Genomic DNA, 20,916 nt, shown 5'->3' on the forward strand with positions numbered 1-20,916 from the left:
TGCAAAATTACAAATAAACCTGGAGAGGGTTAAATATAAATGGAAAATATAAATTAAAAAAAGTACGATTTATAAGTCACTGATCAAATATGCTAATTTGTGGCACTGATCATGTGATACCTTTGTTCAGACAATCAGATGCTCTTGGTTCTACTGCACAAGATGCTCTTTGGATTATTCTCAGATCATGCAGGAGAACATCATCATCAGGTTTGACAAACGAAGTTCATGCATAAAAATTGTAAAATCCTCAGTTTTTCAATTTTACTATTGTAAATGTATTGTGTATTGTATTGTAAATAATAAAATTAAATAAACGTACAAATTACTGTAAATATTATATTATTATAATATATTTAATAGATATTAATTATTTTAAAGGGGTCATGAACTGCATTTTTTTTGTTTCCTGAGGTGGACTTATAATGTTAGTATGATTTTTACATCAAACATTGTCAAAATGTTGAAATAAAAGGCCATTTTCTAGCCCTCTGATTTGAACGACCTGTTGAAAGGGGCGTGTAAATGTAAATGCCCACTGCTATGATTGGCTAACATTTTTTACCATTACAGCTTTCGAGATTAATTAATTGTGAAACGTTTTAATTATAGCAGTAGCCATTGAGCGCATGAATGCAGTGATCTCGTCATTGCAACTAGATTTCTGCACCTCACAAATGCTTTCATCAAAACTAACTAATGCAAACAGGAGTTTTGGCAAGAGTCACTGATAAACTCGTGCTGTGTGATTGACAGCTCCAGTGATTATAAGATTATAGGGATCTTTAATTGGTTTCTGTATATAATTTAATCACATTTTAAATAACAGAATATTTTTTTATGCTACTAAGAGAAATGTGAAGTTGACCGTTTAGTCACTGGCTTGATTTACTGACACATAAACAGCAATAAACGATTTTGAGACAATAAAGAACGTCTGACTGTACATGAATCATTACATATCAGAAATCACTAGTCACATATTAGGGATTAGAATTAACAAGGTTACTTACATTACTGTTGCGTCCGTATCTTACAGTAAAAGTCTGTTTGCAAAGGCAGTGCTGCAAATGCGACTGATTTACCAAAGAATGCTCAGTGAAACGTACCAAACAAACAAATAATGCTCTACTGAGATATTCACAAAATAAATAACCACTTTCCCAGCATTGGGATCCTTTGGAAGGTAATGTTATTTTTAGCCCAGTGATCCTGTATCTCTCTTCTCATCTCACTAACGCACCAGTGGGCGGGGCTGATTCTGCAGAGGCGGCCTTTCGTCTCACTATTACGTTATTAAAATACCAAACAAGTCGCTTTTTGGAGCTTGGTTTCAATAAAAGCCGTTTTTTGACTAATGAGGAAGTTTTGAGTTCTGAAACTTGTATAGTACAATTTAAGTACGATTTCTCAATTCATGACCCCTTTAAATTATATTATTTATTATTTATAATTAAATGTACCATTGTAGATTCAGGTTGTTTGCTAAATAAAAGTTTCCAAAAAAAAATGTTTACTGTAGGTTTCAGACATTTGGAACCTCATTGTGTATAATCAAGGGACAATGTACATTTAATAGAATTGGACAAATGGACAGACTCACATAGAAGGCCTGCTCTCGTAGAGAGGGTGTGTCTGGAGGACTCTGGTTGTAGGTAGAAAAGCGTTTGTTGACAGTAGGAGCCTTGTTCACGGTGCTCGCTGAGGATGCCTGGTCATCTTTGTCGAAAGGACTACAGGAGAAAAAGGAGAAAGTTTCATGACAACGGCATTTAAACTCAAATTAGTTGTCTCATTGATCGATTTTATCACCAATTGTCTTGCTAAAAAAAATTTTCCCTCAAAGCTGTACTTACTTCCAGGTGACCTCAAGACTGAGTTTGATGGTGCCCAAGTCATTGATATCCACAGCTACTGTTTGGGGCAGGGCAGCAAACAGGTCCTTCGTCTCACATGAGACACTTCCCACCACCACATGATTGGCCAGACTCTTCAGCTCTGTCACCTTCACATACATACAAGATGTTTATTTAGGAGGAAATTTCATTATCAGTTTTAATGACCAGTGCAATATGCGAAACGTTTTAGACGTTGTTGTTATTTTTCAACTAGACAATGCACCTGCCCAAATTGCAACGTTTGGGTCCAGATTTGAACCCTATAGGTATTTGGTCTCACACTAAACTCAAACTAACTGGGAGAATTTTAACTACTCGACTGTTTGAAGCTATTAACACTGAGTGGAACAACACTGACTCTTCTTACTGTAAAAAGCTGTCTGCAAGTCGGGAAAGGCTATTCCATGCTAAGTTGCTTTATCTACAGTATTTGTGCAACTCTTGCTAATTTCCTGACCAGTGATTTGTGATTAAAAAAGGTTAAGACCATTAAAAGACCTTTAGCTTGGCACATATTTGTACAAAAAAAAAAAATGCCCAGGAATTTACATTTTACATCTCTCAGGGCAATCGAAACCATTTTGACAAACGTCAGCTGCATTCTCTTCATTCTTCCCCTGGATTCTCTCTCTGTTTTAATGTCGCTGTCCTCTGTAAACTTCCTCTAACTCTATCCCGTGCAGTCTTCCTCACTCTATCCCCCCGCCTCTCTATCTATCCCGAAGTAATGTTCCCCTCCCCTCACATGCAGTTATGTGTCTTGGAACCATTAGGAGAGAAAAACAAGTCAAAGTCCAGCTGCTGTGCTGTTATGTGCATTAATGTCCCACAGATTGATGTGACAGTGGTGCACATGTGAATGTGACAGGAAGGAGAGACAGAGATTGATAGTATGTGTGAGAAAATAGAGGGAGGGAGAAATAGCAGACAATATATGAGTGAATGTTTATAGACAAACCTTTATAGACAAAAACTCTGTGATGAGGGGGAGGAAGACCATGTCCTCACTGTCCCACACTTGCTTGCCATTGATTTCAATCCGACCCCGCAGCTTCCACCGCTGGCGACCGTACTTCATAAAGATCTGTGGAGGTTTTTAAATAACAGCTTCATTCAGTCTGATTAACAATCAATCAAACTATTCAAATAATTTCTTAATCTGTATGTTATTGTTATTATTACATTGTAAGCAATTTCTAATGTAAACAAGACAAAAATGCTGATTAAGAAATTAATCAGTTACAGCTTCCACCGCTGGCAACTGTGCTTATAAAGAACTGTGAAGGAATTTAAATGACACCAATCAGTCTAACAATCAATTAACAAATTATTCAAATTATTTCTTAATATAATAATAATTATTATTATTATTGTTAATATTATTACTATATTGTAACTTAACAAAAATACTTTAATAAGATTAAAAAATACTTTAATAAGAAATTATTTTAATAATAACTGTATTGTGTATATCCTGTTTTAAGGAATTTTACTGGATTATTATGTATATTTGTTATATTTTATATTATTCTCTATATTTTTATAAATAAAATGTGTAAAAATACACTATACCAGACTGCCAGATTGCAAGATATATAAGGCTTGTTTTCATAAAATAAAGCTTAAATTAACAATTTCTATCCGATTGGAAAATGCGTTTCTGTATTGTATTAAGAGAACTTCAAACTTTTAAATAACTTTAAACAGATTATTTATTCATTCACGTGGAGAGGAGGAGGAAAATCTTGACTTTTTGTGTGTTTTTGCACATTAAAGCAATGAACAGAGAAAGAAGAACAGATGGGCTGAATAAAAAAAACAAGTCTCTACCACCCACTCTTTCATCATTTCTAGATCTTCGAGTCAATTTCTTGTTCTTTTTCACACCACCTCCCTTCCTGTCACATCTCTGAGGCCTCTTGCTGAGCAAACTGTGCTGACTCACTGCATTGATTGGCTTGTCAGTCACTCTGAATCTCTTGAGCATGTTAAACAGGTGGAGGTGGGGCAGACACATTAACATTCATCCTTCTTTAATTATCCTCCGCCTCCCCAAATCTGTTACTCACTGCACAGAGCAGATGCCGAGATCTGTCTCTGTCTGCCTCTCTAGCAAGCAGTCATTTAGCAGACGCTTTCATCCAAAGCTTGCTTAAGGGCACAATGTTAGTTGTAGCTCATTGATTGCCTAGTGCAGTGTTCAGACCAGCCAGATCTTCAATCACCACTATCTGTCATATCTGCCACTGACAAAAGTACAAAGCAGATCACTGATGACATCAAGGCAGCTTTATGAGGACAAGATGAATGTAAAAATAGAGGAAAGTCAACAATCTGGTTTACTTAAGTAATGTGACTTTAAAGGGTAAGGTGGGACTTTATTTTACCCAACAGAAACTGAATGAAAGTTTGCAGTTCATTGTGGAGCGGATTAACATTTTGACCCAGGTATCAGGCCATATTTTTCAGAGCTTCTACCTACTGCGAACCAAGATGACAATGCATCTCAATGTATCTCTCAATGTTTTTTTTAATGCAAACTTTATTACATTAACTGGCCTTTTAATGAAAGAATACTATGTGAAAACTATGTGCACTGATGAATTGTGCACAATAAGATTTCGTGCTGACTATAAAAAGAGAAGGTAAATTATCAGCTCACCTCATACTGATCTCCAGCACAAAGTCGTGCAAAACCCGCCAAGCCTGAAACAAAGGCACACGTTGTTATTTAAATACAGCACACTGTTGGAATAGAAATTAAATCAGATGTGAGATATGAGTAATATGGTTATAACTGTAGGAAACTACAAATTAAAATCACTCTGGACTTCACTATTACCCTGGTATACAGAGACTGTCTTACCCTTCATTTTGACATGGAATTCCCCCAGCTGGTTCTCCAGCTCACTCTCTAGCATGCACATATTCTGTAGGGACAGAGACAGTGGGTAATTACACAGAGGAAAATAGGAATAAGGGCAATAAACGTGCAATGTGTAGAAACAATAATGTGGCACACTACAGTTTGAAGCATTTATCGTGGAATAATGCCTACTTAACATTAAAAAAAAAAATAGTGCACAGCATACAGGATACACTGTACAGTATTTAGTTAGTAGTAATAGCCAGAGAGATAGGGAGGAGAATCACGGGAAATACTTTTCCTATAGTTGAACGCTTGTCTTGCAGCAACCATTAGGGTAATGAAAAGCACTTGACTGGGAAAGGCTGTCCACTCTTAATCAGATTGCCTCCCTGCATTATTTCCATGAGCATTTCGAATGAGTCTAGTTCTGCCCTGTATCCATCTATCTGGATGCAAAAAACCTGTGGCTTAAGCCATAATCAGTAGAGTGTAAGTCTCAACTTCCCGACAATGTCATAAACTAATCCCATTTTTCCGGGTCACACTTTTACCGGAACCCATACATTACGACATTATTTCCATATTAATCTCTTGATGTTTATCTTATCACTGTAAATAAATCAGTTTATTGCTTACCCGCAACTCCAGTCTCTCACACCTAACAGTGAATTAAAGTTTTTAAGTGGATTCAGTTTGATAACAGTAAATTAAAATGAATTTCAGGTCTGAAATCAGTGTGAAGTCAGTTTACTATCACTTAACTAAAGTGGATTTCAAATCTGAATCTTTTTTTTTGACATGCGAAGGCCAAGTATGTTAACCCATACTCGGAATTTGTCCCCTGCATTTAAGTTAGAGCAGGAATAGTGAGTAGTGAACACACACACTGCAAACCATGACACACCCGGAGCAGTGGGCAGCCATTATGCTGTGTCATTTGCCTTTGTCATTTCCTGTCTGTCTCGCTAACCATTAGTCCACGGCTGCTCCAAGTTCTGAGGTGAATTCAGTTAAATAATGCTTAAACTAAAGTGAATTCAGCTGTAAAGTGGATTCAGTTCACTAACACTAAGTTAAAATGAATTACAGTTTCAAAGTGGACTCAGTTCACTGCTACTAAGCTGAAGTGAATTTCAGCTCAAAGTGGAATCAGTTCACTAACAATGACAGAGGGTCCATAATTCTTCTTTGTCTTCCTCCCATACTCTCATCTACCCACACACTCTTACCTCTGTGTATTCTTTGAAGCTCTTGTTAGCTTCAGACAGACTCTCTCTGGCCTCCCTGCTGCCCGGAGAGGCAGTGTAAGCCTTCACCATCTTATCGGCTCCGTCTCTTAGTCTGCGCTGCATGCAGTAGGCCTCATAGAGCTCGTCAATCTGTGCACACACACACACACACACACACACACACACACACACACACACACACACACACACACACACACACACACACACACATATTGTTTATTATAATCAATCAATGAAATACATTACGTGCAATATTGATGTGGGTGTGAAATGTCTTCAATAGCATTTCCTGCTGAAAAATCCCCCTTGAGCTGTGTATTGAAACATGATAGCTGGTTTCTAGCTGGTCATTAGCTAGAAATCAATTCTAATCTGATACATTTTTGTTTATCACAATATATAGACATTTAAATATTTGGAAAAAATACTGAGTAAGAATTGTTTGCCTCTTTTACCAGCAACAAACTAGCATTTCATATTAGTTTAAAAAGGTCAGGCTAAATTTTGGAACATGGTGACTGGTCAACAAAATAATGACCAGCAAGAAACTAACTACCCTGTTCCAAAACACACCTTTCTACATAAGCAGGATTTTTCAATAAAGGTTAGTATTTTTATGACTTAACGAGGTGGCCACAGTTTAGTCTGCATCCAGATGGTGACACTGACTCGATTTAACTGCATATGCACACACATGCACAAGCCACAACATCTTCTTGTTAAATCTTTTCATGCCCAAGTACTTCCTGTTGGGCCTCATTGTCTCTAACATAAGCAATTTAGATTGTATTGATCTGTCCGCAACACCTTGAGCAGGTCTGCAAATGTGGAAGCCAGTAATGGAGACAGGAAACTGTTAAATTTCCTTATTATGCCAACTAAAATTTAGGCAGATGTTCAGAGTAAGAGACACTATCATTACAAACAGTAATTTGGTAATTATTCACAGCACGAGTCCTGTAATTCAGAGATTAGGAAAAGAATGAGCTGTCTGTTGTAAACCACCAGTATGAATGAATGAGAAACATGCAAACAGTAAGAAAGCTCCATTGACTGAAAGAATGATTTTTTTCTTTCTTGTAGGTATAGCAATTGAGTTATGAATTAGAGTTAGGCTGCAGTAATGCTCAACTTTTGAATGGTAGTGTGTTGCCCTTCAAATTTCTAGGCAAATGCGTGTATGTGGCAAGGCCAAGGTAATGAACCAAATCGCCTGAATTGCATAAGTAGCCGTATCCAGCAGAATTACCCAACACAGTGAGGGAGCCTCATACTGGGAGTACACACACATACACACACAATGGGATAAACGCACAAGTCAAGATACACAAACACACACAATTCCCAAGACTGAAGGCGAGAACGAGGACGAAACAGTCTGCGGCCCTTAAAGGGTTCTCTGCAATAACAGAAAGAAGGACGAAGGAAAGACATAAAGTGGGAGAAGGAAAATTTCCTCTCAGTTTGTCCATCTGGAGGTGGTTAGGAGCCGTCCAGTGAGCGTGTTCCAGCATACTGGCAGGGAGTCAGTGGGACAGTCGTAAGTTTCACAGAGTTATGACAGTGCTTCTCTCGCTAATACACACTGATATACAAAACTGATAACAACACGCCTCTTTATTCACATAACAGACCATTGCCAATACACGAATGCCACCATCCCTAGTTTGTTGGGACTGTCGTTAGCAAAGCCACTTAATATTACAATTTTTTTGGCATTTTCTCACTTCAACCCCTCTCCGCTATAATAGAGGCCCACCATATCTGACCGAGCCAAAGCATGGAGACTCCCTACAGCGCCCTCTGCTCATAAAACACACACTAATCACATATGAAGTGGGGCAGGAGAGGAAGAGGACGATAGAAGAAGGGCTCTTCCTGTAGTGCAGCTGGCTTGGGTTAGTTTAGGCTGTTAGTTCAGACTCCAACAGGTCCAGTGGAGGGTTTAACCGCTCCCCAAACAAGCCAAGAATGCAAGCAGCCCCTGAAGCTGTCCTATGCCTGTGACCCGTGTCCCCTGTGTGTGAGCATCCATGGAAAAGGGAAATCCATGGTAGAGGGGGAAAAAAAATCTGTCTAAGAATGTGTCCTCAGTAAAGGGGAGGATTAGGCTTTACTATATATCCTGTAGGTGACCATCTATCAAGAAATGTTTAGACACAGATGTACGTGCATGAATGCGTGTGCACAGCCATACAGAGGCTGTTATCAGGGCCACTGGGCCATCCAAGAGCAGTCACTTACACAGAGACGTTTGAACAAGAACAGACCTGCTGAGCTACAACACACACGCAACTCTGTTTGACAAGAGTGCCACATCCGGCCTGCTTTCAACAATTTCAAGAATATTACAATTTTTGTTTATACAACTTGAATATTCAAAATATTTGCATATTTCCTCTTCACAAATGATTTGCATTTCAGTTAAACGGCAGGCTTACCTTACTGAGATGAAACTCCAGCCGCCTCATAAATCTCTCGATCACTTTCACTTGCTGAGAGAACAGAGAATAACATTTATGATGTTCAAAATATTATTAACCGGCATCAGAAATTCAACAAAAACTACAGTCAAATGAAAATGAAGTGTCCACTCACCTTGTCAAGTTCATACAAAAACCCCTACAACCACAGAACAGAACAGAGAGAGATTACAAATCAGACATATTAAAATAAAAAAAGACAGAAAAGTGCTCAGATTTAAATAGCTTAGTACCATGACACGATTTGACAGTTCTGAAATGGCTTTAAGTTTGAAAATTATTGGGTAAATAAAAATTTTATGTTTAGACTTACCAAGCGAGAGTTCCTCTTAGACTCCTTCATTTGTCTGTTCAGACTGTCCAGCTCCATCTGATGAACCTGCAGGTAGGATCTGTAAAAGTATGGGGCAATATCTAAGTCACTATCATTTCTTAATGTATTGTGCAAGCAGAATTGTGGTTTATTTCACCCATGTTAATATTAGAAAAGATTTCCTGCGCTGGAGAGACCTAAACAGGAAGGCCTGAAAATGGACACGGAGTTGTTTCTGCTCCATACGTGAGTAACATTGGTTTTGCAATGTTTCACAGAACCAAGATATGCTGTTGCTGTAATGTTAGCTATAGTAAAGGACAGTTGTGAGTGTAATTGTTTGTCTGGAGCTGGTGTGCTGCTTGTATGTACTCTTGTGTACTGTATGTTAATTTTTGTTCTTTCTTGTCGTTCGTCATCTACGCTTTATTTTTGTGAAGAATTATTTTGCTTCGCTTCAGCTATGATAAAGAGATTTCCACTCTTGTATTACGAGTTCATGCATTTTGGGGGCAGAGCAATGAAGGGAGGGGCGTGTTTGTTTGGGTTGATTCAAATCTCAAAAGCGTTTCTCAGAGGCTACATACTGTAAACACATTTACAATGTACGTGTGTGTGTGTGTGTGTGTGTGTGTGTGTGTGTGTGTGTGTGTGTGTGTGTGTGTGTGTGTGTGTGTGTGTGTGTGTGTGTGTACATACTGCAGTCCTCTTTTTAGGGCCTCGTACACCTCGTCCAGCCTCTCAGGCTGGGGCACCTTTGGGGGAGGTGATTTAGTAGAGAGTGTGAACATCCTGCTTGCTCTGGAGGGAGTCTTCCTCACGCACGCAGGGGTGCTGAACACAGAAAGGTTCCTAGGACACATATGAGGTACATAAAGCTTTAGTACACATTTATCATTTTTAAGGTAATTTTTTGGTGGTTAAATACTTTCCCCAGCTCTAGTTAACTCTAATGTGCTGAGTCAAACAAGTAAAGTTTTCTTTCCCCAGAAAACCTGGTCTATTAAAATATAATAATATAAAACAATATATATATATATATATATATATATATATATATATATATATATATATATATATATACCTAAAGGATTATTAGGAACACCATACTAATACTGTGTTTGACCCCCTTTCGCCTTCAGAACTGCCTTAATTCTACGTGGCATTGATTCAACAAGGCGCTGAAAGCATTCTTTAGAAATGTTGGCCCATATTGATAGGATAGCATCTTGCAGTTGATGGAGATTTGTGGGATGCACATCCAGGGCACGAAGCTCCCGTTCCACCACATCCCAAAGAAGCTCTATTGGGTTGAGATCTGGTGACTGTGGGGGCCATTTTAGTACAGTGAACTCATTGTCATGTTCAAGAAACCAGTTTGAAATGATTCGAGCTTTGTGACATGGTGCATTATCCTGCTGGAAGTAGCCATCAGAGGATGGGTACATGGTGGTCATAAAGGGATGGACATGGTCAGAAACAATGCTCAGGTAAGCCGTGGCATTTAAACGATGCCCAATTGGCACTAAGGGGCCTAAAGTGTGCCAAGAAAACATCCCCCACACCATTACACCACCACCACCAGCCTGCACAGTGGTAACAAGGCATGATGGATCCATGTTCTCATTCTGTTTACGCCAAATTCTGACTCTACCATCTGAATGTCTCAACAGAAATCGAGACTCATCAGACCAGGCAACATTTTTCCAGTCTTCAACTGTCCAATTTAGATGAGCTCGTGCAAATTGTAGCCTCTTTTTCCTATTTATAGTGAAGATGAGTGGTACCCGGTGGGGTCTTCTGCTGTTGTAGCCCATCCGCCTCAAGGTTGTGTGTGTTGTGGCTTCACAAATGCTTTGCTGCATACCTTGGTTGTAATGAGTGGTTATTTCAGTCAAAGTTGCTCTTCTATCAGCTTGAATCAGTCGGCCCATTCTCCTCTGACCTCTAGCATCAACAAGGCATTTTCGCCCACAGGACTGCCGCATACTGGATGTTTTTCCCTTTTCACACCATTCTTTGTAAACCCTAGAAATGGTTGTGCGTGAAAATCCCAGTAACTGAGCAGATTGTGAAATACTCAGACCGGCCCGTCTGGCACCAACAACCATGCCACGCTCAAAATTGCTTAAATCACCTTTCTTTCCCATTCTGACATTCAGTTTGGAGTTCAGGAGATTGTCTTGACCAGGACCACACCCCTAAATGCATTGAAGCAACTGCCATGTGATTGGTTGATTAGATAATTGCATTAATGAGAAATTGAACAGGTGTTCCTAATAATGCTTTAGGTGAGTGTATATAGTAATAAAATATTTTAATTTAAAATAATCTATTAATAATAGCTGAAATTTATGCAGTTTATTTTAACTCCATAAAAGCTATTCTTATTTTATCTCATTTTATCATTTAGAATTTGCAACTACAATGTTAAAAACATCACAGGAAACCAAACATTTGAGTCTGTATGACAAATACATGTACATGACAAATACATGTAAGATTTAGTTACAACGCAGAAAAAGGTCCATCAACCAGTCCATAATTATTGAGCATTAGGGCCATCCGTTTGTCCGACCGATGGCAGAGGTGTTTGAATGCAGAAAAGTATTATGGTCAACCAGGGAAACAAACAATCTCTTATCTAAATCAATAGTGCTTTAGACCAACACTCGTGCTTATCGATTCAAGCTGCAATTGCTCTTCCAAGATGACAGACAGCTCAATAAAATGGAGAGAAAGACTGATGTGTCTTGATACAATTTGCTCCAGTAAAGCTGTATGAGTATACAGTCAGCAACAGTAGTCGCACTTAAAGAATTCACAGTAACATAAAGAAATCTGATTTCGCATTTAATCACAGTAATGCTTTATTTATTACAATATCATTTAACTCTGAACTCATATTCATTGTTTGACCTTCTATCTTTTATCCTTCTGTTCATTCTGTCTGGATCTCTTGTTTGGTGTTCCTCCATGTTGTCCTGATAGTGGTCTTCTTTAATGTTTCATGCGTTCTCTGTCTCTGCTCTATTTCAACAGCAGGGGTTTGAAGAGTGCTGTCCATGCTTTTGAATCAAACTACATCAACCAGAAGAGTCAACGCTCAAGAGCCACTCTGCTCCTCTGAAAAATTAACATGTTGCCACATGCTTACCCCTACAACATGGCACACATATACACTTGAACAAAAAAGATGCTTATTTATTAAATGGATAAAGAAATAAAAAAATATTCAACCACAGATAAAGTGTGAAGAGTATAAAATCAAATGGCTACAAGATTGACACAGATTTCACACCAAAAACCATTCCCCTGTTTTGTTGGAGTGTCTCTTTTAAGCCAATAACAAATGTCCATGTTTTCCTGCTGCATGCAGCCATTAGGAAATGTATGCTGGTTCCACAGGACGTCCTGTCAGCTGTGACTTCTCTTTAAAGATTTTGAATGCCTTTGGTCAGAACTCAAAGGACTAAATGCTATACATAAGGGTGTCATAAGAAAAATATAATAATATTTTGAACATTTATACATTTAATATTTTTATTAAAAAAAATGTATATTATGTATAAATATTAATATTTAGCATTGACATATCTCAGTATAAATGTGTTTGCTTCAAAAATAATTGTTTAATGTATGAACTAAACAGTAGTTTAAATCTAGTTACAAATAATGAATATATTTATTGTAACCATGGATATTCAAAAACTTTTATTTATTTTTATTTAAATTAATCATTTTTGTTTATATTATAGTATCATTTTTATTCATATGAAAGCATGGACATTTGTTATATAACAAAAGAATAGGACAGAGGCCGCACTATGCATAGACGTTTTTTATTCGTTGCACAAACAGGGCTCCAGACTAACTTTTTTTATTAGGAGCGCTGTAGCCCCTGACTTAAAATTTTAGGAGCGCAAGCAGAAAATTTAGGGGCACACCTTAAATCACCTTGCAATGCAATTATTCACATTTTCCCCCAAAATAACTGTATTACTGACAAATGCTTTGATAATAAATAGCCTTAACGTACAGAAATTACAATGTGCAGTTTTATTTTAAGTTCACAGGGCTCCAGACTAACATTTGAGGGCAGCGGCACTAAGTTCTACAGAAAGTATTTGGTAGCACTCTGGGATGACAAAGCACTGAACTTAATTTGAGGTGTATAGATAAAGTTAACTTTAATTATTATCATTCATAATGTCTTAATATTAATTCAAAAGCAAAATGAGTGACAAAATATATATTAGGGAGTGAAAATAGCCAGTAAGCGTCCTCTGCAGCTATGTTTACAATAGTAATTTAATCTTTATCTTTTTTTTTTTTTTTAAATAAGTGTGAGTTTCCCTACTTCTTGAAACTTTTAGTTTTATAAATAGGTCTTTAAAGGATGAACAAAAAATGTTTGGTCAACACATTATTAAAAATAACATTTAAATATGATAATATAGTTTTGAAGTGCTGGAAAAATATGTGTAGGCTACTGTTATAACCACAGTATACCATAGTTACAGTTAGTGTTACTACAGTAAATCCAAGGTGATTGTTGCTAATCTGTGGACCTAAAGCCTTCAATAACTTGTTCGCTCATTGCACATGTTTCTCCTGGTTTCCACGTCAGTGCTGTTTGATCTTATATGGTTTATAACAGAGAATTCTGCGTCAAATCTGAATGTTTCTCACTGGATCTCGCAGCAATGTTATTAATTCTGTCGCGAACTCAATGGATTTCTTCACTGGATCTCCACGATGTAACTGTTTCGCGTGATCGCGATCGGCCCGCGACTGGCGAGGAGCTCTGCGCTGTCTATTATTGGTTCGAACTATTAAACGGTCTGTGAAGCAGAATGAGTGCTGAGTAGCGCAGTTTTTTCCCACTTTCATTTTGTTTTTATTTATTAACATGTCACGGCATACTCTATGCTTGAGGCTGAGATTGAGTGTTTAAACTGCGAAGTGCCTGCACTGTCTGCAAACTTCGTTTTCCCCGCAGTTCTGGGACTGCAACATTCGCAGCTCATGGAGTTCATCTCCTTACAGTACCTCAACCAGCTGAATTCTCGTAGCCAGTCTTCCCGAAAATAGTGGGTTCAGGCCTTTATCACCTTACAAACCTCTGACTCTGAATCATCATCATCCTGTCTGTCCGTGACATTGATATTTGTCTCCGTCTCCTTCCCACGGACGTTTACGCGCGCTCGATTATCTCTAGGACCCTCCCCCTCCACACATTAGCCAGTTACAGTGGCCATTCCCTATTCTTCTCACACTCATTGGCCTGCCACACATTCCAGATTCATTGACGCGCCCCTTCCACGTTTAACGTGAAAAAATAAAAAAATAAATTACTGGTCGCACATGTGCGACTGGGTGTAAAATTCAGTCGCACACTCTCAAATTTTGGTCGCAAAATGCGACCATTTGGTCGCAGTCTGGAGCCCTGACAAACGCGTTTTTTCGGCGTGTGCCTTCTTCAGTGTGCAATCAAACAGACATTGTGACCAATCTTATATGCCCCCACCAATGACACACCCATAAACTCGTAAGCCAATGAATTCAAAGTGATATGCTACACACATATCAACGAAAGACAATTAATTAAAGAAAGACAATGATTCTAGGCTGCATACAAAATGGCTTACAATACACAGATGTTTCATAACCACGAATAACCCCAGTTTTTCAATTATAAAAAACAAGAATAATCTCAATTTTATATTTATAAAAAATATATTATATAAATTATATAACAAAACCAGCAACATTTACCAGCAACATTTTAAATATATTTATAAATGTATAAAACAGCAACACTTTCCTACATTTATTTAACTAAAACATTTTAATAAATGAAAATTGTCACAGATGGACCTCAATGACAATATTTTAGTAATATAGCAAACAAATCGCTGAATCATCATCAAACTTACTAACCCTAATGCTATTTTTGCTATTGAAGTATAAATCATAGACACTATTAAACAAATCATCAATCATAATGCTCTCATACTCACAAGTCACAAGACAAGAATGGACCGTAAAAAAATAATCGAAATTTAATGGTCCAATAAAAAGTGCATTAAATTCACTTGCTGAATTGCTGAAATAAAATCATCAATATAACATGAATATTTGATATATCACCCACCCCTAATGCATGCTTGTGAGCACTGATTCTGTTGTTTATCATTTATGCCTTATTTGAGTGTGCATGTGTTCATGAACATGCATGTGTAAGTTAACACTGACCTGTAGGACTTGTCTTTGGAGTTGACTCCGGCGAAGGACTGGCTCCTAGTAATGGATCTGGCGACGACCCTCCGCGAGGGGCGCACAGAAAGGGACATGGTGGATACAGATTTGGAGGGACTCCCTGCAGAGAAACAGAAATATTGAATGAGGCCAAACGCTAAATGGGTTCGGAGGCATAACGAAACCTAAAGGTAAATCAGTCACTGAATACAAAAGGACATTATTTCTAAATGAAAGTCTTTTTTAGAGGCACTGCCTTTGAAGTTGCATCTTAAATAAAAGTGTTTAACATTTAGGCAATAAAATCTCATCATAAGCCTCTGGTGCAGTGCCACTCAGGCCCTGAATGAATCAGTGGATTGTTTCATTTATGTAACGGTTCCCTAAGGACAAACTTGCTGTCCGCTCAAGATAAAAGCTTTTTAGATTAAAATTACTGTTTTTCCAGGAAACACTGACAAACCCAATAGTTATCTTTACAAATTGAGTCTTTGGAAGGAAAATACTTGACTCATTTGAGTTTTGTAACTCAAATTTCTCATGTACCTTCCAAAGTGCATCTCAAACTGTTTAGAACACAATTAAAAGACAATTAGCCTAGTTGGCATTACACAACTAAAATGAAGAAAAGCAAGTGATTCCAACCAAAACAAGCGAGGTTCCTCATGAAACACTCACAAAATCCAAAAGGAGGCAATCTTTCAACTGTATGCTCATCCTTCAAACAAAGTCCACAGAAATGAAATGCAATCAACCCATCAAAAAAAAGAGATGTTCAGTTCCATCTGTTCCTTTTAAAATCAACATGAAAAGCCATTCTCAACCTGATGAGACGAATGAAAACAAGTATTTCTAAATGAAAAAGACATTGAACAAGAACAACAACAACAAAAAATCCATCAGGAATTGACTGGAGAATAAAAAGCAGCACAGCTAGATAGATGGTGTGATGGGACAAGTTGAAAAATAAGAGTGCTGATGACATCATCTGAAAAGAAAAGCTGTTTCAAAGACAATGTTTGGAGAAATTAGATTTTTTAGAAAGATTACAAAGACAGGATTTTCTTATTTGAAACTAATATTCACCAAAGAATTGTTTAATAAGACCAGAAACAAGTATCAAGAGGGTCAATTTTGGTCAAACTATACAAGGGAAGTCAATGGTAACCAAAACTGGTTACTAATATTTTTCAAAATATCATCTTTTATGTTCTGCAGAAGAAAGTCATGCAAGTTTGAAACCAAATGAGGATGAGAAAATGAAGACAGAACTCTTATTTTTGGGTGGTCTATTCCTCAAAAGTTTAAAATAGACCACCCTGACTAATGCTAATCATAAATCTTAACATGAATCCTTATATTCCTTTAATATATATCAGATTACATGGTAACTTTATTTGGTTACACTTTATTTTAAGGTGTCACTGTTACAGTGTAATTATATATTTAAGTATTGAGTAATAATAATTAACTACATGTATACTTACTATAGGGTTAGGGTAGGATTAGGATTTGGTTGAGGGTTAATTGCATGTAATAGTTAATTGCATGCATAATTTACTGTTATTACTATGGTAAGTACATGTAACATATGTAACAAGGACACTGTAAAATAAAGTGTTACCCTTTATTTTAAGGTGATGTACTTACAGTACTTATAGTAATAACAGTAAATTATGCATAATTACAAGTAATTAACCCTAAACCAAACCCTAACTCTATAGTAAGTACATATATTATTACTCAGTACTTATTTTAGTAAGTACAATGTAACTACGTCACAAATAAAGTGTAACCAATTGCATCTATTGCTGATATGCATGCTACTTTCATTTCAATGATTGATTTGCATAATCACTCTAAATTGATAATATCTATTCATGTTTTAGCTATGTCACCCAGCCCTGACTGAGAGTCATGCTGGAAAACAGAGAGAGAAAGAGAAACCAATCATACTCTTCAGCATAGATAAAAAGTTTCTAGATTAGCTGTCCGTGAAGTTCCTTAATCAGCTAGGGCTCATATCATTGACCCTGTCATGGCCTATCAGACATCACCATAAAAACACTCGGTGGACAAAACGTGGGAGGACAGAGCAGTCAAGATTACACTTAACACCACACCAATCACTGAGGATTTTAGCCAGGACAGGAACCATAAGGACCCACTCAGCCCACAGCTGGGACAATGAGCAAGAAACATGACAGGAAAGACACAGCACACAAACACAAAGACACTTAGACCAAAGACAAACCTGCATAGGTTAACAAAGATATACTGCTAGTGCAAACAAATTAGTCACGTTTATCTCTATCAGAAGTCTGAAGTTATCAGCCTAACGGAAAGTCAGTAGCATGTTACAAACACAGAACAACTAATGCAAGCTCACCCAAAAGACCACTTATTCAGCACAAAACACCACAGTGTTATGTAACAGCAGCAACGTCTCCATGGCTCTGTGAGAGCAGGTCGAATGCAGCTAGTTTTGTTTTAAATTGAATTAAGATTTAATCTTTCCAGAGAAGAGCAACAGGCTTTGAAGTCTTTTAGAGAAAGTCTTAGGTGTGAGCCAGCATATCTGAGCCCATGAGGTCATTTAAGCTGTGACATCAACACAAGTGCATTTTAGTCTGACCCTAACTGGGCCAGTCAGCACACAAGTTTTAGTCAACAAAGATGGGCAGTGCCTTGGATACAGCAATACATCACTGGATTGAGGAACTGAAGCTAGAGTTAATTTTAAACTCAAAGTAGAGGAAGGAAACAACACTGAAGCCTAACTTATACACTTTAATGAAGATCTTCATCTTGACATGCCTCAGTCTGCACTAATGAGGACCCATCTGTGACTCTCTGGACTGACTGAAGTATTTCAGATATGTGCAATTCATTCAGAGGCCATCAGAGTTGCTGAAGGGAGAATTCTTTGCACTGTGCCCAGCAAGAGAGCGTCACGGCTGGGGTACAGAGACGTGTTCTGCCCTCCAGCCTAAAACCTCCACAGAGAGGAAAACTCCAGATCGTCTTACTGCGACAAAGCATTAATGGCTGGATTCAGGTTTTCAAGAGAGCTCGGATGGCTTTGTTCTTTGGGAAAACTGAAAATAAAAGTGGTCTTTGCACTCCCTAGTTTTAATAAGATATACGTCTTCTCTGAATTACAATGTAAAATGCTTTATGAGGTAAATGATTAACTCAATCAGCAAGCCACCTATAACAAAATGGGTTTTCTGAGAAAAGCAAGGATGTAAATATTTCAAAAGCATTTCAGATTTGAATTATTCAAAGTTTGTTTGTCTGGTGATCAGTGAAGAGTGTGGTCTGTTGATGCTGATGGGAAATAAAGACCTTCGTGCTTCCAAGCGTGGAGGAGGGGAAATGGTTCAACACTGAGGGAAGTGGAATTTTTTCATTTCCCGCAGGATATTCAACCGTCTGATAGGAACGGGGAGGGAGGAAAGAAAAATAACATCTGCAGCTTACTAGTAGTAGAGATAACCCCAATGTTTCTCTATTTATTCTATGTTTCTATTATTCTCTTACTGACATAACACAATTCATTTACATCAGGGATGCCCAATCTGTTCCTGGAGATCTACTGTCCTAGAGGTATAAAGCGAACATCCCGGCACTGACGAGAGTGACGTTTAAATGAATATGCAAATTTATGCTGGGTGCTTTCCTTTCAGTAACAAAATAAACAAACAACAAAAATAACAGCGGTGAGAAAATAGCAGTTAGGAAACATCTGATCATAGTGATGTGGACATTTACATGACCTTTGCAAGACAGCTCTCCGGTCAAGTCACGCCACGTTTATTTATACATAGCACTTTATACAATAGAGTCCTTTAAAGCAGCAGCTCTACAGTATTAAACATTAAAAAACAGTGTCAGTGTTGCTTTTGATTAGGATTAGAATTAGAACTACAATGACTCTCCAGTGTGTTCATGTGTCTACTCGCAGACGTCCGACCTCGACGGACTGCACAGAAGAAATGAACTGGAGAAGATTGCCATGTCGAAGAAGGCGGAGCTTTATAATCACCATGAACCAAGTACGAAGGTGTTTACCACGACTGTCCACTCCTGGAACAAACTCCAAATGAGCTTTGTCTTGGCCTGATTTTGCTCGAAATTACGTCATCAGTAGGGATGCGCGAGACTAGTCGATTAAATGATACGGCTGCTGCTACAGTAGTTGACTTGGTAATACTAGTCGTTTAAAAAAAAATTTTGCACATTTAATGTTTTGCTTTATATACAAAGGCTACGTTTAAATTAATGTCATGTTAATGCTACATTTTAAAATATATACATATACACGTGTTTTATTTTTAATTCATAAACAAAATAGAATAGAATTTTAATATCTGACATTTATCAGTTATCAACCACAACATCAATAATTATTAGCATCTGTATCGGACAGAATTTTAATATTAGCACATCCCTTAAAATAATCTTTGTCATCCTTAGAATAGTCAAAATAACATTACACTGAAAAAAATTATTCGTTGAATTTACTAAAAAAAATTATCGTAAGAGGTTGCACTCAATTGATTTTAGCTACATTTAAACAAATGCATTAAGTTGAACTAAAATTGATTAAGTTCAACTTAATGCATTTGTTTAAATGTAGCTAAAATCAATTGTGTGCAACCACTTACGATACAAAAATTTAGTAAATTCAACGATATTTATTTCTAGCCAATTACAGTGACTACAAAAAATATAATTATTTGCCATTTAAAAAAATCTAGAGAAGACCCACTTCAATCAATAACATCAGAATGAACATCACATCAGTGGTATTAAAGAGAAATTATTTCCCTTGACAAATCTCATAACAAACACAAACACAACCACAACCACACAGAGACACACACACCTTCTAGCGGGCCTCCTTCTTTTGTGTTACCAGGTAAACAAGGCAAGTGACACATTCTCCCTCTTCACCATGACTTGTGTGGGAATCAAACGTTTACTGCATTCCCTTCATACACTGGATCCTTTCACGAACAAATAAACACCATCAAAGCCTCATCCTTCCAATTGTTGCTCCGTGTCTTGTTCCCACCTGTCCAACGGGACCCAAAGCCACCACTCCAACCGCATTTCAACAAATTTCAAAACAAAAAAAAATCAAAGCTGCTCAGGCTCTTCTAAAGCGTGTGGATCAGAGTGGCTGACTGTATTGTTCTGATGGTCTGGATTTGCTCCAGGACTATTCCAGAACAAAAAAGAACCTGGGGGCCTCCCCACCCCTGTTCTGACACAAACCAACTGGAATCCAACCATTACATACTCTGTCAACCAATCCAAATTAATGTGACACTTTACCAGAATATATTTTATGAATGCATACCATTTTCGAGCTCTATCCACACATTGCGAAAGGTTGGGGTGAGCACCTGTAAAATAAAAGCTTTCCAGTGCTTTCTCACTAAGAGTCTGTGATGATAGGACATTCGTTATGTTGGAGCCAGTAGCCTCACTGTCTCGGACACATTCCATTCATATCAGAGATTACCAAAGTCTGGTGTCCATCAAACAAACACTAGTACATAGTCATAGGGGTAAGAAACCTAAAGCTGTGTCCAAAAAACTCTCTGGGAACAAGCAAAGATAATCAGTCGGCTCCCAAAACAATGCAGCGTGATATCTGGGGTCAGTCCTGCACCTTTCCCACTTCACAATCCTGTAACCTGACCTCCACTTTTGGGAAAACAAAAAATAAAGCTGTGTAAATTATATATTCAAATATATTATCAAATGTGATTAATATAGTAGCACTAGGCCTATACCATTTTAAGGACTGAATGCTAAATAGAATACATTG

The 20,916-nt window shown here is 37.6% G+C and overlaps 1 protein-coding gene across 4 annotated transcripts in view; it reads right to left on the minus strand.

The window, feature by feature from the left end:
* The window catches only part of ripor1 (RHO family interacting cell polarization regulator 1), a 74,556-nt gene that overhangs the window by 14,960 nt on the left and 38,680 nt on the right, over positions 1 to 20,916 (minus strand). For all 4 annotated transcript variants that reach the window (XM_081373039.1, XM_081373038.1, XM_081373040.1 and 1 more), the window contains exons 2-12: positions 15,072 to 15,195; positions 9,513 to 9,665; positions 8,814 to 8,892; positions 8,616 to 8,639; positions 8,459 to 8,512; positions 5,997 to 6,146; positions 4,765 to 4,828; positions 4,561 to 4,604; positions 2,857 to 2,982; positions 1,857 to 2,005; positions 1,604 to 1,733 (exon numbers count right to left, since the gene is read on the minus strand). In XM_081373039.1, the coding sequence (XP_081229165.1) occupies positions 1,604 to 1,733; positions 1,857 to 2,005; positions 2,857 to 2,982; positions 4,561 to 4,604; positions 4,765 to 4,828; positions 5,997 to 6,146; positions 8,459 to 8,512; positions 8,616 to 8,639; positions 8,814 to 8,892; positions 9,513 to 9,665; positions 15,072 to 15,169 (1,071 nt within the window). In that variant the 5' untranslated portion in view covers positions 15,170 to 15,195. The remainder of the gene's footprint in view (positions 1 to 1,603; positions 1,734 to 1,856; positions 2,006 to 2,856; positions 2,983 to 4,560; positions 4,605 to 4,764; positions 4,829 to 5,996; positions 6,147 to 8,458; positions 8,513 to 8,615; positions 8,640 to 8,813; positions 8,893 to 9,512; positions 9,666 to 15,071; positions 15,196 to 20,916) is intronic.

The sequence above is a fragment of the Scardinius erythrophthalmus genome, assembly GCF_964197995.2.
Source record: "Scardinius erythrophthalmus genome assembly, chromosome: 8".
In the NCBI taxonomy this organism is placed as follows: domain Eukaryota; kingdom Metazoa; phylum Chordata; class Actinopteri; order Cypriniformes; family Leuciscidae; genus Scardinius; species Scardinius erythrophthalmus.